General features: G+C 38.9%; 1 protein-coding gene across 3 annotated transcripts in view; it reads left to right on the top strand.

Annotated features, from left to right (window-relative positions):
• The window catches only part of MRPS27 (mitochondrial ribosomal protein S27), a 49,885-nt gene that overhangs the window by 17,953 nt on the left and 10,836 nt on the right, over positions 1–21,096 (top strand). For all 3 annotated transcript variants that reach the window (XM_054184956.1, XM_054184957.1, XM_054184955.1), the window contains 3 exons: positions 16,464–16,578; positions 17,083–17,161; positions 18,460–18,575. In XM_054184956.1, the coding sequence (XP_054040931.1) occupies positions 16,464–16,578; positions 17,083–17,161; positions 18,460–18,575 (310 nt within the window). The remainder of the gene's footprint in view (positions 1–16,463; positions 16,579–17,082; positions 17,162–18,459; positions 18,576–21,096) is intronic.

The following is a 21,096-nucleotide window of genomic DNA, read 5'->3' as shown; positions in this document are numbered from 1 at the left end:
CTGCACCAGCAAAAAGCCTGTCTGGAGGCAGATCTTGCATTATAATTTAGAAATACTGAAAGTCTAGACAGAGGTAAAATTGCAGCCAAAAATGTAGAGAGTGAGCTGTTCACATGGATACAAATGACCAGGACAGAATAAAGCCTTTTGTAAGATTCAGAATTTAAAACACAAACACATGGAGAGATTTATTCCTTTGCTAGCTTTGATGACTAGTAATTGTAAAGAGACACTTGAAGATTAACCCCAACCGGTTTACCCAGAAGGGAACTTCAGGTTCCATTACAGCTCCTGGGCAGTAATGGGAGACAGAGCCAGGCAGCAGCTCCAAACTCATGTAAACAGAAGAAAGAGGCATATAAATTTATTGTTTCTCTTGCGTTCCCTCTCTTACAGCTTTCCTAAATAGTGTTAAACAGTACAGAAATCTTTTCACTCTAAGTAATGTTGAAGATGGTAATTACTAGGATAAAACCCTGAACTTTTATTAGGCCTACAACCATACCCAGAGCTGCTATGATCCCATAGTTGGGAACTGCTAATTTTGTGTTTATTGTACCCATCAACCTAAATCATTCCTTTATTGTGTAAGTATTTATTCCTTTTTGAATCAAAATAAATACAGCAGAAAAAATAATGATTAGCTGGATTGTTAAGGATTAATCTTGACATGCAGTAGATCAGAGCTGTCTTACTACAGATAGATTGATTAGAATTAGAATTATTTGAATTGTTGAATTTGATCTTGGTTTAAATCAGCAAGCAAGAAACATTAATTCACATCATAGACTTTAATCATGTTTCATGTTTATAATTTCATTTTGCTTTCTAAAGAAAGCCTTGTTGTTTTCTGGCAACTGTTTAAACCATTTTGTTTTTCTTTGGAATGATAGTACTAAATTTGGAACCATTTTTTAACTGAGCAAGGATACAATCTTGTGCAGGTACTTACAAGGTTAAGTACCTACATACCTAAATACTTACATATTTATTTACAGGTTTAATTTATATCTTTGATTATCTTTAAAAAAAGAGAAGTGTTTACTAGAGTGCTACCTTTTTTTGATGTGGACAACTCTCTTGAGAAAGAAGCTTGAATGAACGTATTACTTTTCTGCAGATTCACAATTTTTAATGAGGGTGTAAACTTTAGTTATATTAGATACAATATCGAAAGCATTTATCGGAACATGTTTTGCATTTAAAACTTATCAACTACAGGAAATCTTGGTTTTATTTGGTGAAATTAACAGATTTTCAAGATGTCAGGATTTTAGTATTTGTAGGTGCCAGTTTTTATTCCTCTTTTATTTGGAAGAGAAAAGCGTGCATTCCTGCTGTTTTCAGTCACAAGTTACTCATTATTGAGCTAAACTAAACATAACATAGGAGAATAAGGAATATATTATGATTGCAGCTGTAGAAGTGGTGACAGTCATTAAGAATTCTGGTTTCAGTTGCTTAGCTGGTAACTTTCTCTAGTCTGTGGTATCCTGCTGGTAAAATTAGCTGTAAAATATATGTTTCTTGTGGAAAAAAAAAGATATTTAATGCGAATTGTTGAATTCAGGTTTTTTTTGTTTTCTTTTTTTTGTGAGTAGTTTATTTCAAATAGAAATTCTGTTGATTTTTTGTTAGCTTTAACTTACTGCTGAGTAGCACTGGATTGTGGTGTGAGCAAAAGTGGGGGTAGCCATTCAGATGAAAACATTAGGCCATTTTAACTTCATTTATCTTCACACATCATGTATAAAATAACAAAATAAGCTAAAAACAGGAGAGCATTTATCCTATAAATAAAGATTTTTGTGCTACTGCAACCACCGTGTACTCAAAATGCAAACAGTTTAAATGTCACAAGACAGAGGACTAAGTAGAAAGTCAAAAGGTTCCCAGATCAGGCAGAAAAATTCTTAGGAATGTCACTGGTTGTGATTATTTTACTGTAGTCAGTAGTAAAAAGAGAGAGTAAAGGCAATTTATAGTGTTGATTTGTTGACACTAGTGATGGTTTTCTATGGGGTGAATCACGGTGTTCAGGTCTTAGCCAGACTGTACAAGCAACTGTAGATGAGCTTCTGATAAGATGAAGAGTCAGGTATTTTATTGAAAATGGATTTTTAGAACAGGATGAGCATTTAGAGCTTGGACATGGTTTTGACTTTGTCAGTTTTATTCTGGAAAGATACGTTAGGAGCCGGAGGGGAAACATACGCAGAAAGTAGTGTTGGCTTTCTAGTGTCCTGATGTTGGGTTAGAGGAGTTGCATAGCCTGCCACACCTATTACGTTAAAAATACGTCTTGTGTTGAATGTACATGTTGTAAAGCTGATTCACTTACCTGGTTTACTTAGGATTTTCTGTTTTGATTGTTTTCTCTTATTTGTAACTAAAAGCAATGCTTATTAGAAAGTGCATTTCAGTGAGAACTTCCCTTCGTTTTACTGTATAAAGGGAAAATTTTGTATGATCTTTATTTTAAACAAGTCCTTGTTGCATATAAACTTGCTGTGTTCCACAGGGCATGCAAGATGAATGCAGTCTGATCAAACACATAAGAAATGCCTACACTGTCTTACTGGACTTCATGCTAGTCAAGAAAAGTGTTCTGTGCTTTGTTGGTAACAGTGAAGACATTTAGCTTAGTAATATGATCCAGTAGAGTATCTGTTGTGTTGTGCTTTGAGAATATCTGTTTTTGATGCATGTTGCTGTATAGTGTGTAGTAATGTAGCAGATGTGATGCAGGTTCCAGAAGTTGAAAGCCTTTGGAAATGGAAAAAAAACATTACGATGACTATGGTAAGGGATGAAATAATACAACAGAGGGATAGATCTTATCTTCTTTTGTTGTATTACACAACATTGTAGGCAAAACGGTTTTAACAAAATCAAAATTACTATGACAAGGAGAAGGGAGACCTACTTTAGCATATACCTGTCTTTAACTTATAAATGATTGAGAGTGTTCATTTTCAAATAGCTGGCTGTTTACAGAAATGGATGTTTATGCTTTTGTAAGACTGAAATTGGTTGACAGTTAGTTATTGAGACATTTAGACAATTACCTGGTTATATCCATCAGGCTGTAGATTTCTTTTTGGCCCCAGCTGAAAAGCCAGCTTATGTTGCTTGATTCCAATGGTTCATTTTTTCTAAATATTTCCATCTTCTTCAGAAATGTCCAAAAACATTAGAGTGCAGAACAAGAATTAAAATCAGCAGGTACATTTGTTCAACTGGTATAGTTGCTTATTTCTGCATATACATTTGTGCCTGTGAAAAAGTGTTCTACTCCCTAAGGGGAGAAGAAGCTTGCATTGCAAACACACCCACAAAACAATGCTTTGCTGTAATTGAATAGAGGTACTGATGAGACAAGGTCATAGTTTAATATTTTCCTGGGGTGATTTCTGAGGTTATTACTCTGTCTCTTTGCTTGCCAGAAATGGGAAATTAAGGTGCAAATTTCTGAATGTAAGATGCCCAGTAGCAAAATGAAAAAGATGATTATTCAGGGTGCCTGCTTTCTTGGTTTGGGTTTTTTTGTTGTTGTTGTTTTAATGCGGCTTTAACAGTGAGCTGTTTTTAAAGCTGTGTGCTCCAGATAACATATCTATACTGTCTGCTGGAATGAGGCCAGTTGCGTTCTCAGTGCATCTCTGTACCAAGCCCTCCAGTCACTCTGCTCAGCTACTTGCGACTGTTCCTTTTGGCAGAGTCTTTGTTACCTCTTTCTCTATTTCTGTCCTTTATTTGGTAAATCTTTGGTTCCTAGGCAGAATAACCCCTTCCTTGCTCTTTTTTTTTGTTTTGCTGTGGGGGAGAGGTTGGACATGATTGGGGTGGGAGGAAGCTTCTATAGAAGCCCAAGCCCCCCCTATCAGCTGATGATATAGCCTTATCTATTTCATAAAATCTGGTGTGTCCCCCACCCCTGAAGGCGAATGTCCCTGGGCTTTTCAGCTGCCTCTGTGTCTCCCCTTTACTACATCAATTTGGAAGCCTGAGGGACTGTTAAACGTGGACTTGATCATTTCAGCAGTAATGCTGCAGCAGCTCTCAGCGTTTGGTTTCCATCTTCACCACCCTGACAGATTTTGTGGGATGCTGGGCTGTACATCCTTGAAAGGTGCTGGAGTTGTCCTTGCCTCTCAGCTTTAGTCTAATTAATGATCTGTGCGCATGTTTGGTGTGCCAGATCCTCAGTGGATTGAAGCAGGTCCCTGATAGCTGGGGGAGCTGTGTGTTGTCTCTTTGGACCAAGCGAGGATTTGACCCAGGATCTAGTTCAGGGAGCATTTAAACAGCCAACAAAGAATTCTTTCTTGGGTTTGTTGTTAAAATTGGAAATGAGTATACTAGAGAGCAGCTGGTAGAAACTACTGTTTTCTCAGCTGTAACTGCAGACACAATAAACATTCCGTCTTTCTCTTGCTGAAAAATGAACAGGGATTTTGATTTTTTTAATTTTTTTTCCCCCTTCACTGTAGAGGTTGTGAAGCTGAAAGCGCACAGATTTTGGCAACTGGCTTTGCAAGCAGATTTTCAGCTTTATGAGTAATATCTTTTTACAAGAATCGGTGTGGATATAAAGCTGGCTTTAATCTCTAAAGTCAACTTTATGATCATCCTCTTTAAATTGTCATTTATTTAATTCTGTTCTGTCCTCTTTCTCTACTGTATTCATTTAACAAAGGGGAAAAATACTCCTTTCTTCAGTCTAACCAGCCACTTTGTACTTAGTTCCATTAGGGAGTGAGCATAGCAGGGCTAAATCCAGCCACAAGCAAAATAGGTGGCCTCTGGCAGCTGACAGCTGGGAGTAAAATGGACAATCCACCCCCCTCCCTTGCATACACCATCTGTACCAAAGCTCTGGCAGACAGGCTGGCTGCTGGTGCTTGTAACTGGGGGTGGACAAGGTATAGCAGCTACTGTGAGAGCATGATGGAGGAGCATTTGCAGCAGGAGTGGTACACTCCGCTTTCTCTGCAAAGGGGCTTCTTTTTTTGTCTTCCATTGAAGCTACAGTCGTGCAGCAGTCGCCCCTTTTCACAGAGTTTCCCTTGTCCAGGTTAAATCATAAAGCGGCAAGTCCATCTTACTTAAGATACTATTGTGTTGTTTTGAAAGTCATGATTCTTTGGAGGAATAAAATAAAAAAAGCCAGACTGGTACACATCTGGTACATAATTGCACATAGTGGTGTTTTCTCCCGTCTTCTGTCTTCTGTGTTCTCCTGTGCAGTGGATAACATGACATGTATAAGCCTGGAGAACTGAATGCTTGTAAATGTCAGTTTGGAGCCTGAATACAAGATCTGAGTAGGCCACTGCAACAAGGCAAAGTGTCAGGGCATCCTGGCCTTGCATCATGCACTCATGCTCACCAGCAGAAGCAGACAGTAGTGACAGTAGTGGGTTATATTTATTACTAACACTCTTGTCTCTATTTCTATCTCAAAAGAGAAGGAACTACAAAATATCCCTTTGCATTTTGAAATCCTCTGCCTGTTTTGAGTAGCACAACGTCGTTTTATTGCGCAAGTTGTACCTACCTACGCAAGGGAACATTTATCCTACAGTACATGCAGTACTTAAAGCGAGGTACCTACTCTGTCTGTCTTTAAGTAACAGATACAGTATTTTTCTGAAAGAGTAAAGCAATCACAAAGCTGGCAAGAGCCTTCAAATTTCAAACTGCCTGACAGAATGCTTGAGTCAGTTTTGCCATATTTGTCCTTGATTTGCTTACTGGTTGTCATGGTTTGACCCCAGCAGGCAACCAAGCACCATGCAACTGCTTGCTCACTCCCCCCAACTGAGATGAGGGAGAGAATCCGAAAAGTGAGAAAACTTGTGGGTTGAGATAAAGACAGTTTAGTGAGTAAAGCAAAAGCCACGCATGCAAGCAGAGCAAAACAAGGAATTCATTCACTGGTTCCCATCCACAGGCAGGTGCTCAGCCATCTCCAGGAAAGCAGGGCTCCATCATGCACAATGATGACTTGGGAAGACAAACACTGTAACTCTGAACGTCGTCTCCCCCTTCCTTTTTTTCCCCCAGCTTTACATACTGAGCATGACATCATATGGTATGGAATAGCCCTTCCCGGCTCTGTCCCCTCCCAGCTTCTTGTGCACCCCCAGCCTTCCCAGTGGTAGGGCGGTGTGAGGAGCAGAAAAGGCCTTGACTCTGTGTAAGCACTGCTCAGCAATAGCTAAAGCATCCCCGTATTATCAACGCTGTTTTCAGCACAAATCCAAAACATAGCCTCATCCCAGTTACTATGAAGAAAATTAACTCTACCCCAGCCAAAACCAGCACACTAGTCCATGTGCTTGGAAAATAAAGGAAATTTCTGTCCCACTGGGCTTGCAAGAAGTTAGATACACTAAGAGATATACCAACTAGATGTTAGCCTCTGAAATGCTGTGATTGAGTTAGGGAACAGTTAAAAATGTATTGTGAAGGACTGGAGCATTTTTGCTTTTCACTGCTAAAAATGTTTTTCTCAGGAAAATGCATAGTTGGAAGAATATCAATAAAATAGCAATAAGCTGTTGCTTATTGAGACATGACAAGAAATGTAGACGGATTCATGGTGGTCAGCCTGGTAGCCAAGACCTGGCTATGCGCCTATAGTTTACTTTTTGGAAATGGTTGCCTTTTTGACAGCAGCTGTTGTTGAAACTATAGATGAGCATCAGGTGCTTTGTCCCCTCTCTTGCAGATGTTACTCTTAATATGAAAACCTTAGCTGTTTACCTTGGTAGCTTATCATATAGCTCTGGCCTCCCCTTTGATCATGGGGTGCAGAAGGACAGCGGTGCACAAGGAAATCAGACCAGCAGTGAAAAATGAAAAGGGCAGAGTTAATAGGTCAAAATTAGGTTAACTTCAACTTCGGGACTATGGCAGCAAATCTGAAAAGGTGAAACCTGAACTGTTCAAATCCAGTTTTTGAAGTGTTTGGCAGCAAAAGTAAGGTTTGGCTCTTCCCTTGCTTAAGTCAGCTTCTAAAATACACTCTGTATTTGTATTCCTGCAGCACTCCTTTGCCAGCATCTTTTTGCTTAGGGTGCCTGTGGTGTGAAACTGAACAACGTTGCAGAATAAATGGTTTGGCTCATACATGCTTCTCTATTGCAGCCTTTGATACTCAAGATGGAGGAATACACCACCTGTAATCTGTGCAAGTTCAACTGTGATCAAACTGAAAAGTGTCAAGGCTTGTGTCAGTGGGTGTAAAGACAGTATTTTGAAGCTAGTGTGGGATATATTTCTGGGAGATATTACGTGAAACATAAAGAATTTGAGTAGAAAAAATGGAAACGCAACATTGTTACAATGTGGACTCTCACTCTCAGTGAATTAGGTCTCTGACAAAATTACGTTAATTTTGTCTCAGGTTAAATTTTGACTGTGTATTGGGCATGGTTAAAAACTTGCTGTTTGCAAATACTGTAATAGCAATGTCTAAGTTACAGGCTAGTTTTTTTTTTCTACTCATAAAATGAGAAGTCATTATTGGCTTTTGTTGACAGCGGTTTTTATACATACCCATGAAGTGTTCCTTTTTAATATAATGTGAAAGGGGTGTACTGTCATACTTTAAGCTTAGCGCTAGAAGGCAGAAACTCCTGAACGTTGGTCCTAACTCTGTTTCAGTTCCCTCTGACGCTGAATGAACTATTATAAAACTCGCTGTCTTGTTGGCTAGAAAAGGCTTTGGTGCTCCGTCTCTGTCCAGCTTGGTTAATGGTTACTGGAATGCAGGCTTCGCTGTGGCATCCCTGCAGTAGTTGATGGGAGATGGGAGGTTTTCTAAAGCATCTGAAGTCGTTTATTTATTTTTAAAAATTAAACATCTAACTAGCTTTGAAGCAATTTATTCCTTAAAATCACAGGATCTTAGAAATAGCTTTGGTTGAAGAAAGCCCATGACGTAAGTACTATTTGGTACCCAGAAGGTTTTAAACTTAATTCCAATACATAGCTAATGGGAACTAGCTTTCTGTTGGAAACTGATTTTCTGGCAGTCTCTAGCAGGGGATCTCTCTCTGTGTGAACCAGGTACAAAGGTGATTTCTGCAATTACAAATTACATGCGGGCTTTCACAAACATTTCTTTTTCATTCTGAAAAATTAATCTAGTTGATAATTTGTGTGCCAGCTTTCAGACAGGTGGAGAATTAATTGAAGTAATGACAGGCATAGGTGGGCTAGTAAAATGGTAACAATCAAATCAGTACTTTACTTACATATCCCATTTTTTGCAGCTTTTGTGTTACTCAGTTTTTGGAGACATGGGTGCAGATTCCAACAGAACTGATCCTCTGCTGAGCTTTAATACAACAAGTTTTAGCCTGACACGCTTAGAAATTGCTGACATTCAAAAATCTCCCCAAAGCAAGAAATGTAGTGTGTTGTATGGTTCTTAATTTGTCTATTTTTTTTGTATGCTAAGATACCAGGAAAAGATATAATTAATGGAAGTGTTGGTTTAAAATTAGACTTTATTGTGGTTGCACTGGGGACAAGGAAAGGCACTAGAGAGTGTCTTATTAGAATCACTATAGCAACAGCTCACCCCATCATTTCCCGTTTTTTCCTCAGCCTATGATCCTGTCTATTCAATCACTAGATTATTAATGGCATTTATATTCAAAACCAGTCATTTCAGCTGTAAACTGTATTTTTAACAGAAATTCTAGGAGGTATGTCGGTTACAGTCAATAGTTTGGGTAAAAGTTGAGCTTTTTATTGTTGTTGTTGTTATGACACGACTTTTCTTTTTTCATGTTAACTGTTGCTCTTTGAGTGAATTTCAGCTTTATGGTAGAAGTAGTATGGATTCTTCATATGTTTGCCTGTCTTTTCCAAAAGGAGTGGGAGAAGTGGAGTGTGTTGAGTAACAAGACTCTGTATTCTCTGTATTATCCTAGGAGAAGGAGAAAAATGGAAATACTGTATTAAAGTACCTGTTTATTTGATTTCTTTCATTGGGGATGTATCTCTAAACAACAAGAAGTGAGGTAAATCTCCCATGCTGTTCACCTCATCATTCTGTCTGGGCCATAAAGGAGTAAAGCAAAAAAGGGGGGGGATTGCTTGTTTCATGGTTTGTCTTTGAAATAAAACTTCTGAATGTCGATAAAATTACCTGATTTTATTTTCTGCATGAAACTAAACCAGACATCACCACCTTTTCTCGGAAGCAATATTTGTACCTTCATGGTGTTCTTTTCTTTACCAGTCCCACTGGGGATCCCCAAATAGTCAGTTTTAGCTTTAGTGAACTAGCTGGTGACCTTTCCTTTAACCTGTCTTGTTTTAATATTACGCTTAGAATAAGGAACCATGTTGATACTGGATTTTTAAATGTTAAGACCTTTAGTTTCTCGCTAGCCAAAGCCTGTGACTGATGTCCTATTATGTCAGGTTGAGGCATACAGAGCACCTTCAACCAAGCTAATACTGAAGAAATCCTGACTTGTATTCTTTTGAGAAGTGAACTTCCATTGGTGTCCTGCTGGGGAGTGCATAGTTCTGGAGTATATTGAATCTGCGTGGCTAGAGGAGCTTTTTAGGCAACACAGTTAACAGCCTGGAAGAGTTTTCCCAGGGACAAAGAGTATACTGTGCAGCAGTATGTTGTTTGAGCCTGGGCTTTGCTTTTCAGTCTGGTTATGAACTAATTAGTATAAAGGTTTGAGGCATTCCAGGTGAGCTGTGGGATACTTAAGTTGATCAAGTTGTCTGAAGGATTCCTCCTCTCTGTGATTTGCAAATGATTCTAGAGGGGTTCAAGGCTGCCTGGTGTAACCTGATGGCAGAAGTTTGGAAGAGCTGCTCTGCTCTGGTTCTGTTCTGTTCACTGCCTGTGGATGGAAGGACAGGGAAATAATTCAGGTACTTTTCCGAGCAAGGAATCCCAATAAATTCCTTCCAACTTTGCTGTAGGCTCTGGATCTGTTGTTGTTACTTTTTCTTTTGTGGTCGTTCTTATGTCTATTTATGTATAAACAAAGTTTTATTTTGTGCTGCTGTAAACTGCTTCTCCATTCATACATTGCTTTGAAATTTATAACACTTGTGTAGGATTTTGCAACTATTTGGTGATACTATTTTTCCTTCTTAACATAATAAGGCTGTTGCTTGTGTTTTACTCACAAAGGTGCTTTAACTCCATCAAAAGGAAGAAGACATTTAGTGATACAGAGATTGGTAACAATGGGCAGAAATGCATATTGCGTCAGAAGTTCAGCTTGCCATTTGTTAATCAATTCTAATAACTGGCTGTCAAAGTAGGTAGGTCAGTAAAGGATAAACTAGATCCTAGTTGCTATATGCTTGATTGCTCTATGTGGTAGTCATGCTTAGAAAGAGACTTTGCAAAACTGAGCTTTCTGTGCAGGAGCATGGTTTTGAACAATGCAGTAGCTACTCCGAGACTATTGAATGGTGAATTCTGTCCCTTCAGATGTTAGGAGAGGTGGTTACCAGGGTGATATCCTGAGATTTCCTGAATGACCACATAGTTTGTACTTCTGCCCGAAAAATCTCCTCTCCTAGATCTGGTTCTTTTACCAAGCATAACGGTTAAGAAACAAGTAAACGTGTAACATTGGGGTGGACAGAAGTAATCCCCATACAACTGGAAAGCAAGACCCAATACTAAAAGTATTTTTCAAATCTTCTGTTCAGCCTTGATGTTTGACTGTATTTCTGTACTGCAGTTTCTCCATATCTAAAACCTGACCATTTAAGCCTGTTTTGAGGCCACATTCATCAGTGGTGTTAGAGCTGTGTGCAACTCCTGAACAAAAGATGCTGTGCAAGAAACATGCATTCATGTGGAGGTGGAGCAAACCTAATTTATAAGAATTAATTTTATAGTCAAAGCAATCAAGAGCTAAATTAGCTTAAAATCAAAGATCAGGGAAAGTCAATAAAAATTAAAACAGAATAAGGGCTGAATATGGGCTTTCTTCAGAGAGTCTGCAAATTGTTTCTCTTCTTCTGTAAGAGCACAATTCTGCCTCGGCGTTAGACTATCCTCTGTTATAGTAGACTCATCTAATTTTTTAAACCTGTCCCAGTTACTGGTTTTGACAACTGATTTCTTATACTACGTAAGCTAGTTGAGATTTTATTTCAACATAAAAGTAAAGTGTTCCCTGTTTTTGCTTGAGCGTAGGCAGTTAATGCATTTCCTATAGGACCGGTATGTTTATAGGTGAAATTTTTAAAAGGATGCATACAAAAAAAGTGTAGGCTAAAATGCAGGAAAAGAAGAGATGGAAAAATAGTTTTGTTCATTAAAAGGAAATTTCAGTCAACAAAGATTTTTTTCAGGGCTGTTGCCTTTGACACTGACACATGAGCAATGCCTCTGGGTCCATTTAAAATGCAGACCATTTTTCCCAAGGCCTGTGGCTTAAAATGACAAACAAAGGGAGAGTTTTGGGTGACGTTTCCTTAGCCTTCCAGTTTCCAAGCTAAGCCTGCCTGGAATCCATTTGATCATTATGCAGCGTAGCTTAAAAAATGTGCCTGGGAAGAAAAAAACCATGGCATTGCCAAGGAGCTTCACAGCCCTCTATGACTTGTGTAAAATGTGGAGTAGCTTTGGATTCATTCCATTGAGAGAGCTTCTTCCTGGCTCACACAGCCATTTCTCGTGATATATATTCATTGTAAGTCTCCATACATTTTACTTCAGGACTTTTTAGAATTTTAAGTGGATGAAAAGAAATCTGGCACTCTCCCCTCCTGATTTAAGCAAATGAACATGCAAACCCATATTTCTCTCTAGTTCTAAAAGAAGTAAGAGAGATCTGAAGTACAGATGGAAGAAATTAGTTATAGTCACTACCACTAGGTAGGCTCCTTCCTTTCCTGGACTAGATTTTGCAAGGGGACTAGCAACACATGAAACCTTTTTGGTGTTAACTCTGAGGAAAGCACAATAACACATCTAAATGTGCTATTAGAAGTAACAAAAAAATGGAGATTGCTCAGTGTCCTTCGGTTGTTAATTTCTCCAATTCCTTGCAATGTGGCAGAAGATGATACAGGAATCTCTGAAGCATAAGAACAGAGAAGGACATTATAGTACAAGAGGTTTTATTTAAGGAGTTGGTTTTATACATGATAAGGCAAAATTAGCAAAGCAAAATGGTGGTGAAATTTAGAAAGTTTTGAAGAAATCTGGAGGCTGAAGAGATCATACAGTTCTGTGTACTGGGTGTGTAGATCATTACAAAATACTTCCCCATTAGGTCAGACAAAGTTGGGGAAAAGAAGGGGACTTTTCTTCCTGTTTTACAGATGGGGAAAAAAAGAAAAATTAGTGTATTGCACAAGCATAGCCTCTGGCAGTACCTGGAATTGGATGGACCCTGAAGAAAGCCAGAGAGTGTAAAATGGGAGCTTCTGATCAGTTTAGCAAAGAATTAGAACCGATTTGCTGAGATGGCTTTCCCTCTATACAGCAGAGCTGTTCCTGGTAGTGTGTTACTTCTGGAGCACTTGCTCTTCAATAGTCCAGAAAATTTTCCTTCACCATCTTCCTCTTTTGTGAGTGTCTCCAAAGCAATGAACTCCTCTAGGGAAAAGAATACAGTCCAGCATCTTGGTGCTTCTCTTTGCTCTAGGGGTTGCTGTATTACTTCCCTTAGGAATACAAGGTATGTGAAAGCCACACTGGAGTGCATCACCACTTGATGGCACCAAACAAATTTGAAAGACCATTTAAAATAAATTAATACAGAAACGAAGCAACACAGCTTTTCTGCAGTGTGGGAGGGCACCAATAGAAGTAAGTCATGCTTGCTGTATTAGTAAAGCACTTCGTAAAGCACTCTGAGCATTTGATAAACTTTTTCATTGTTCATTTTCTTTAACACAGCATAAGTACTTCAGTACTGTTGTAAATAATGAGCAACAGGCGTTGTGTAGGAAATTAGTAAATTGAAAATGTATTCTTAGCGCAATGTGCTGGCCAGTTTGTGAGCAAGAGAGAGTGTGCACTTGCTGGGCTAAAAATGCTCTGGTTGCCTTGTTCTGAGGCTGTATACTCACTGTATCTCTTCCAAGTTACAATCATTTTGCACGTACAAAGCAATTGTTTAATGAAAATGAAGTTTCTGGACTGCATCATTTGAACAATTTTTCAAAATAAGGGGAATTCTAGTACCATTGCACTCTGTGCTGTTAGATTCACCATGACCTTGATATTTCAGGAAGTCCTTGTCTTACAGATATTCCTCCTGTTGTTCCCTGTAGGGACAGATGTTCCCAGTTCAGTGGCTGGAAGGATGACCATATTGATTCTTTAACCATTAACATTAAAGTGTACCAACAGGGAGCTCCCCTAATACTGTTATGGATGCTTCACCCTGTGTTTTCTGAACGCATTATAAGAATCCTGTGCTTCTCAGGTTTTTATTAGTTCTCAGAAAAATGAGTTTCAGGAGCAGACATCTGCAAGATAACCTCCTGGTCTTTCCATTAAACACACAGCAATTGCTAGAGGCTTCCTTAATTTAATTCACTCTGAATCCTCTGCTTTCTGTAGTTTTAACTTCCTTCTGTCTTTTCATCTGTCCCTGAACATATTGCCTTGCTTAATTATATCCTGTTTTGTGTTTCTTAGAGAAAGAGAAGGAGGAAGATATTAATGCTTGTCAAAATGACCAGCAATCTCCTCTTTTCCCCGGTTCCCCTTCAAATAAAAATGTCTGCCACAACATTTGGTTAGTTTGTCTACGTTAGTTGTAAAAACAGGTACTCTGTTGGCTTCTCTTCTCATCTAGTAGAATAGAGACAGAGGTCATCGTTCATCGTAGTATGTATAGATCAGAAACAATTAAACATTGCAGCGTAGTGTACCTATTTCCCTTTCCCTTCCAGTTCTCCTTCCTCCACACCATGGATTAATATAAGTGCATAGAGTTGGGGGATTGTGTACATGCATATGGATTGCATGCTTGTTGACATGGAGACAGAACAATTTTGGCACCAGTCCCATTCCCAGGCAACTGTTTTGTAATTAATTATTAGAATTAACTAGAAAATTCCTTGGCTGAGAAACTATTTGCTTTTTATTTGCATAGTACCTAGCATAGTGGAGACCTGGTCCTAGTGTAAAGATCTTAATAGTAACATACAGTAATTTTATCTGATAGATCCTGTCATTGTCCATGCTCAGTTACTCAAATCAGTCCCAGCTGTACAAAGCTCATGCCAAGATTTTTTTAAAGGAGTTTTTATAACATGCCTGTGAATTTTGTTCGTATCGATTCCAGAAACTTGTGTTGATTGAGGATCAGTTTCATCCTGTTTCTAGACCACATCACATCCCTGTTAGGCCTTTTACTGTCCAAGTGCTATTTGACTTTGAAACCTAGAAGCATTTCACCATTACAGTAGTCCATAGCATTCCCAAGGTGAAGTATCGGAGTGCTCTCTCTCACTGTGGTGTATGTACTTAAGAGAATAAATACAACTCTGCAAAAAGGTGAATATTCAAACCCATTAAAACCTTTGTTCTTTTTTTAAAAAAAAAAAAAAAAAGTTTGCTTCCCTTCTGTGTAACTGATTATTAGGAAGGATGCCAAACATTGTATCAAAAGAAAGGTCTAAGTCTTTGAGAGCATCAGTGTCACGTTTTTTAAGAAAAGTCTGTTGTTTTCCACTTGTGAAACAATTTTAACCATTTAATGGAGAAACTTCAAAAGACGCTGGCAGCTTTATTGCTGGGTGCTGATGTTGCACTCTGACCCATCTTAAATGGCTGGTGAAACAGTCTGTAGGAATTAGATAATTGTTTCATCAAAATAAGATTAAATCCAAATGCCTGTAATTGATGCTTCCTGTAAGCATTATTGAAACAGGACTTTAATGAAAGCAAATGTATGTTCTTTCTGTTACCAATATTTGAACTCTAGAGGGAAGAAAATGGAAAGCAATTAGAGCAACAAAATGGATGTTTATAATTTAATATTCAAAGAATGCTTTTCTTTTTCTGTTAAATTCTAACTTAATGGGGAGATTCTATGTGCCACTTACAAAACTGTGTATTTAGACTTTGTGTAGTTGTTTAGCTCTGCTGTTGTCATGGATGTCTTCTGCATTCTGAAGGTTCTCTAGGCTGCAGGACTTTTGCAGGCTTGGTCATCTGTGTAGCCCTCAGCCGTGCGATGCTATACACAGAGATTCACTGAGGGGGAAAGAGAGTTGGTGGGCACATTAATCTGATAAATGTTCTGGAAAGCATGCTCACTCAGATGGAAGAGCCAACCCTGCCTCTAAATGGTGCTGCAGCTTGGCTTGAGGCTGCAAGCATCTGTCCATGAGCCCAGCTCAGTCGTCAGCGTTTTCGACAGGAAGTGGCAGTCGCTTCTGTGTTGGGGACTGAGCCCATTTTTCATGCATACAATTTGAATCGAGAAAAGTTACGTGCATCTTTTCACACTGGGTGTGAAATTCAGCCCAGGACCGAGGCAGCAGCTCCTACCACTGGACTCTTAATTGGTTTTTGAGTCTTTGCCAAAGGTAAAGCTCCATATGCTTTTTGTCACCACTTCTCCAAATAGAGAGCAAAGTGTATATGTCTGAATAAGGATGAAATACAAGAGGCTGAACTTTAAAGTATTCAATTTTACAAATTGAATTGCATTGGAGTATGTTGCCTGGGCAGACTGCTGAAGCCGTAGCATGAGGTGTCTCAGAACAAGTTAAAGAAACATCCGTGGGGAACAAGGCAGCCAGTGCAGGGGGGCAGGGGAGGGCTCTCTGGCAGAGTTTCCCCGTGCATGAGGCATGCCTCATTGATGAAGTATTTCTAAACGCAAATGAAGCATGCAACAGCCCAGGGATGGCCTGTGCTGAGGCACAATGAATTCTTAAGTGGTTGAAGTGAGGCATGAGTTAGGGTGGAAGACACCAGATTACAAACTTTCAGACCCAGCTGTATTTTGATGTAATTCTGATACTTGCTGATGTCATCAGTCATGGAGCAGTATTGCTCTTTGACGAGACCATCAACAATACAGTGTTATATCATCAGAAGGACAAGGTTAAAAAGTACTAGAGTGTTTAGAGCAATCTCAGTTGTCGTTCATTTGTATATCAAGCTGTTATTTTATGGTGTTCATCTTTTCAGGGGAAAAGCAGGAGGCTTTCTGGAAATTGAGAAGTTTAAAATATGCATTTGTGAAAAGGTCACATTCCCCCTCTGTATACACTGTTGAAGTGTATCAAAGTTTTGTTTCTCTTAGTTGAACAGGCTAGCTGGAGCTCTTAGATTGTGTACAAAGTTAAACACAGACAGATTTATACTTGAGATCATGAAAGGCAGGATTCTGAAACTCGTAGTTTGTTCATTACAGAATTTGTTTCTGTGATAACAAAGAGTCATATTGTCACTTGGACTGCTTATCATCCTTTAGGTTTCGGCATAGTCCAAATTGCTGGTACTTGAGAGACTGGACCATCCACAGCTGGATCAGACAGTGCTTAAAACATGGTGCACAAGACAAAGCTTTATACACATTGAAAAACAAGGTGAGTTTTTACAAGAAAAAGCCATGAATGTGTTTGATCAGCTTTTTGAGACAAGTGGGGCTTACCTGTAATTTCTATTGCAAACGTGTCCTGTAGACTGTGATTTTAAGTTCAGATGTTCCTTTGTCAAAGCAAAAATTAATGTTGCACTTGAATTTTAACTAAAGATCTTTACAGCTTTTATTTCTGCTTCTTTCCCAGGAAGCTTTTCTTTTTTTTTAAACAGTGTTGGTGTCCAAAACTTGCTACACCCAGAAGAGGCATAAAAACCTGATAGGCAATGCCCCTCCTGGTCCCAAAGGCTCAGATAAAACAAATCCAGAACATCAAAAGTTAGAAGTCCTACATCCCAGGACCTGTGCTAATCTTGGGTTGCTTGACCGTCTCATTGCAGCTGTGTGCAATGCCATGGTTGTGATCTTTCTGATACCTGCAGCACTGTGCTTGGGAAGATTTGAACAGCAGAATTTCACACTTTTTTTTTTTTTACCTTCTTCTCTTCAGGTTCAGTATGGAATTTTCCCAGATAATTTTACATTCAATATTTTGTTGGATTGTTTTATAAAGCAGAAGAAATATGAAGGTAAGAAAATATGTACTAATTCTGCATCCTGAGTTGTATGCTGTTAGATCTTCAGAGCCTTTCTTTGAATTAAAAACTTTTAGCCATTCTTTCTCTGAAGTCACCTTAAAAAGCACACCTTCTCCTTCCTTTAGACTACTTTTCTGCATGTTTATGTCTAACTTCTGTTAGGTTTTTATTAATTATATAATTTTGAAACACGTACAATTCACGGTTTCTACTGTGATTAATCCCCTTCCAAATGTAAACCAACCTCCAGTTTTTACAAGTCTGATTTATGTGCTAACAACATCATAGGAGTTGTTAGTGACAATTAAGAATCAAAATGCATGTTGGTAGAGTTCATCTTACCTGTATTTAGCTATTCAAAAAGCTACGTATCTAAACTGTCTAGACTTTGTCGCTGGAGAGAGCCAGTTGTGCTGAATTACCATGTTGAGGTACCTGTCTTTCACTATTGACTGTTTAAGTGTTGAGATGAATAATCCTCTCATATTTGATGACAAATATTTAAGATTTTCATTTCACTGCAGCTTTTCTGGTACTGTAGGTTGCAGCAAGCTTTTCTTTGTATAAGCATCTTGTAAAACAAATAACTGAAAGGGATAATAGAATTGCAGGAGTTGTCTAGCTTTTATCATGCAGGTTTGGCTAAATGGAAAATTAATACATATATTTATTTTATTTTGAGAGCCCCCTGTCTGTGAATTCACCCTTACTCCATCCGTATTTCTTTTCTGTGACAGGCTCAAGGTCTTTTGTTTAACAGACTGTCCTTCCTGACAGGGAGTGTCACTGGAACTCCCTGTGGAGCTTCTCCAGAGCACTATTTGCTGAATACAGTGAGGGCTGTGGGTGATCTGTGACAATATTTCTGCTCCATTGTACTCTCCTGTCACCTTAAGGGCAATGAATTTAAGCCAGTCTTCTTTTGCTTGTAATCTAAGCACAAGAACAAAGAAGTCATTTTTAGCGTCTTTAGAGATTTTTTAAAAAACATTAGTGAATGAAGAGCTGAGCAAAGAAGAGCCAATTGAAGAGTGTAGAGCTAAGGTAACTTTGGAAAGCTCCTTTGCTGTGGTCTCATGCTATTCAACCCATTCTTCCTTCTCATAGTGTTTTTGAATAACCCAAGTACGTAAGACTAATTCTATACTACTAACCATAAAAAATCTTTAATTTTCTCCCTAACTACTTCAAAACATACTACAGCAATAAAGTATCAGTGAACATGAGTGGGTGCGAAAGGGAGCTGTGTATGTTTGTACTTGCTGATTAGGTATTGTTTTCCTCCGTAGATGCTATGTCAGTAGTAACAGAGATCATGCTGCAAGAAAGTTTTGATGAATTTTCAACACAGCTTCTTTCTCTTTATGTTTTGTACCAGTATCTGGCAACCAAATCTGAACGTACGGTAAGCTGACCACACTCAAAATGATACACAAAGCCTTCATTTCAAAGTGTCATCATGCAATCAGTTGGGCATTCAATCTTGAATATATTTTATTTTCCCTAAGTTTACCTGGAAAAAATAAATACTCCATTTTTGTTTCATGATTTTTACAACTGCAGAAGAAAGAAAAAAAAAGAAACAACAAAATATGAAAGCTGTTAAATAACTTGTCACCCCTTTTGCTCCTGTATCTGAAAGGGAAGGTGTGTTGCAATTTTCAGATGTAATATATGCCCATTGGAAGGTTATGAAATGACATTTCAGTTCAGTTCAAATAGGGTTCTATCAGTTAACACAAAAAATCTGTGTCACCTATTGTATAGGACCCTGTTAAGGTGAGCTGGTAGCAGCGATTTTGCAGAATTATAGTGCATTTTAACTGGGATTTTTACTATCCCATTTGTTTTTGTGTGTATTGTTTCTAGTATGTATTTGTTTTAAAACTAAATTTGTTACATTCCTCCTTTCTTCAACATTTCTTAGTCACATCTTGCTTGCCTATGGCCAACACACCATTTAAGGCTGTTGGAAGTGGCATTATTCTACCTTTGCAGAAGGGGCTCAGTTAGGTGTCACCAAAGGGCTGACTCCATCATCTGGTTTGGCACAGGCCTTCAATACTATGTTGTCACCCATAAGGAAAATGCTCGAAGCCTCCATTTGTCTTACATGAAGCATCTTCTAAAATGCGTATTATAGATGCCTTAAGGTTTTACTCAATTGGGTTGTAATTTCAGCCTTCACTATAGAAAACAGATGTGCCTTTGCCCTGTTCTGTATTCTTCATTCCCCAGAAGTCAAGTACACTTGATGACTTGGATATGAGAAGCAGAGGGACCAAAAATCTCATTTTCACATTGTGTTTGTCCATGTTTGTGTATCCTCGATGCAAAGACAAGCACATGTCAATATGTGTAGCTTTTCGTGAAAGAAGAATATGCAAGCAAGGGTGGTGTGGACTTATGATACATTTAAGGCAAGCATATTTATATAACCGTGACTTATTTAATATGCATTTTGAAATAAACCTATCCAAAGACCAGCAGCAAGCCATATTTTTATATGTATACACCCTACAGAGTGCTATACAGAGTGCTATTCAACACCTCATAATGCTCAGTACCAATTTGCTGTGTTTGATTTAAGAAGTGGGGGTAGACAGAGTTATGAGATCTGCTAAGCTGCTTTCCTTTTCCCAAAGTGTGAGACAGGTCAGCCAGTGTCCTGTTGCAAACAGGCCTTTGGCTGTAGCTTAGGGTCCAGCAGCCTGATGAAATGAATTTTAACTTTGAAAGCCGAATCTTGGGCAATCTATGTTAGTCCTTAGTGTGTATAGCAGTGATGATAGAGATCTTTCCATGTTTCTGCCGTTGTAAACACCACTGAAAGCCTGACAGGTCTTGTCTCTCCCTGGAGAGAGTTTCCTCCTTGACTGCTGCAAACATTCCATATGATTGCTGCCTTCCACTGCAAAAGTGTTAAGTTCTTGCAGTTCCTCCAGCTCTTGTGAGCCAAACAGGCAAGCTCTGGAAAGAACCTAACTGCTAAAAGCCCTGTTTTTCCAGTTGCACCTGATTTTCCTGTAACATTCAGCTGGAGTGCTGAATTCAGCACAAAACAGCCCTATGTCCTTGTATCCCTTTTCCAGGTCAGTCAAATACCTTGCCTGACCGTCCAGTGATGGTATTTTGTGTCAGATGACAACATGCAAATTCTTGTAGCACCCAAATGGAGACAGGAAAAAATGCCATACCTTGAAAAGACATCTTTGAATAATGCATTAAACCAGAAGGTCGAACCCTTTTGCTTTTTAAGAGTCAGTGTACCTCAGGGAATTTTTCAGAAGGCTTCTTCCTTTCACCAGGGATATTTGTTTCCGGTCGTAAGGTAATAAGACGTTGAAGTACCCTGGCACAAAAAACATGTATTAGAGAGTCAGACTTCCTCCAGTCTGTTGCCTTTTATAGCTTCCTTTTCCTCATTTTCTTAGCAATGGGAGTTGTTCAGCTCTTTTCATTTGCAGTGAAGAGACATTTACCCTTGATGTTTGTGCTTCTCTGGTCTTGAAAAATGTACTGTACTATCCCACAGCAAAACAAAATTCACACTGCTCTTGTGGTTTTAGTGTCCATACTGATTGGGCACCCTTCTTTAGCCATCACTGGTGGTCTTGCTCAGACAGCTGGTACTTCTCTCTAGCTGGAGAGACAGCTGTACTTCTAATCCTGAGGCATACAGTGGTGTTGGTGAGTTGCATATGCTCTTTCCACAGCGCAGATTTTGGATTCAGAGCAGTCATTAGCAGCATAGTCTTCTCCCAGCATTTTCCAATTCTAGTGAGGGACGGTGAAGCATGTATCTTACCACATACTTAAAAGAAAAGGCTGCTGTAATAAAGAAGCCATGTAATTTTTTTCTTCAGCAGTGTTAGCCTGAAGCAAGTGGTAGGTCATGAAGGACAGGGACAGAGCTTAGCCAACAT

This window comes from Rissa tridactyla, chromosome Z, assembly GCF_028500815.1.
Source record: "Rissa tridactyla isolate bRisTri1 chromosome Z, bRisTri1.patW.cur.20221130, whole genome shotgun sequence".
Lineage (NCBI taxonomy): Eukaryota > Metazoa > Chordata > Aves > Charadriiformes > Laridae > Rissa > Rissa tridactyla.
The sequence above is the reverse complement of the archived record's forward strand: the minus strand, read 5'-3'. Positions and strand labels throughout refer to the sequence as shown.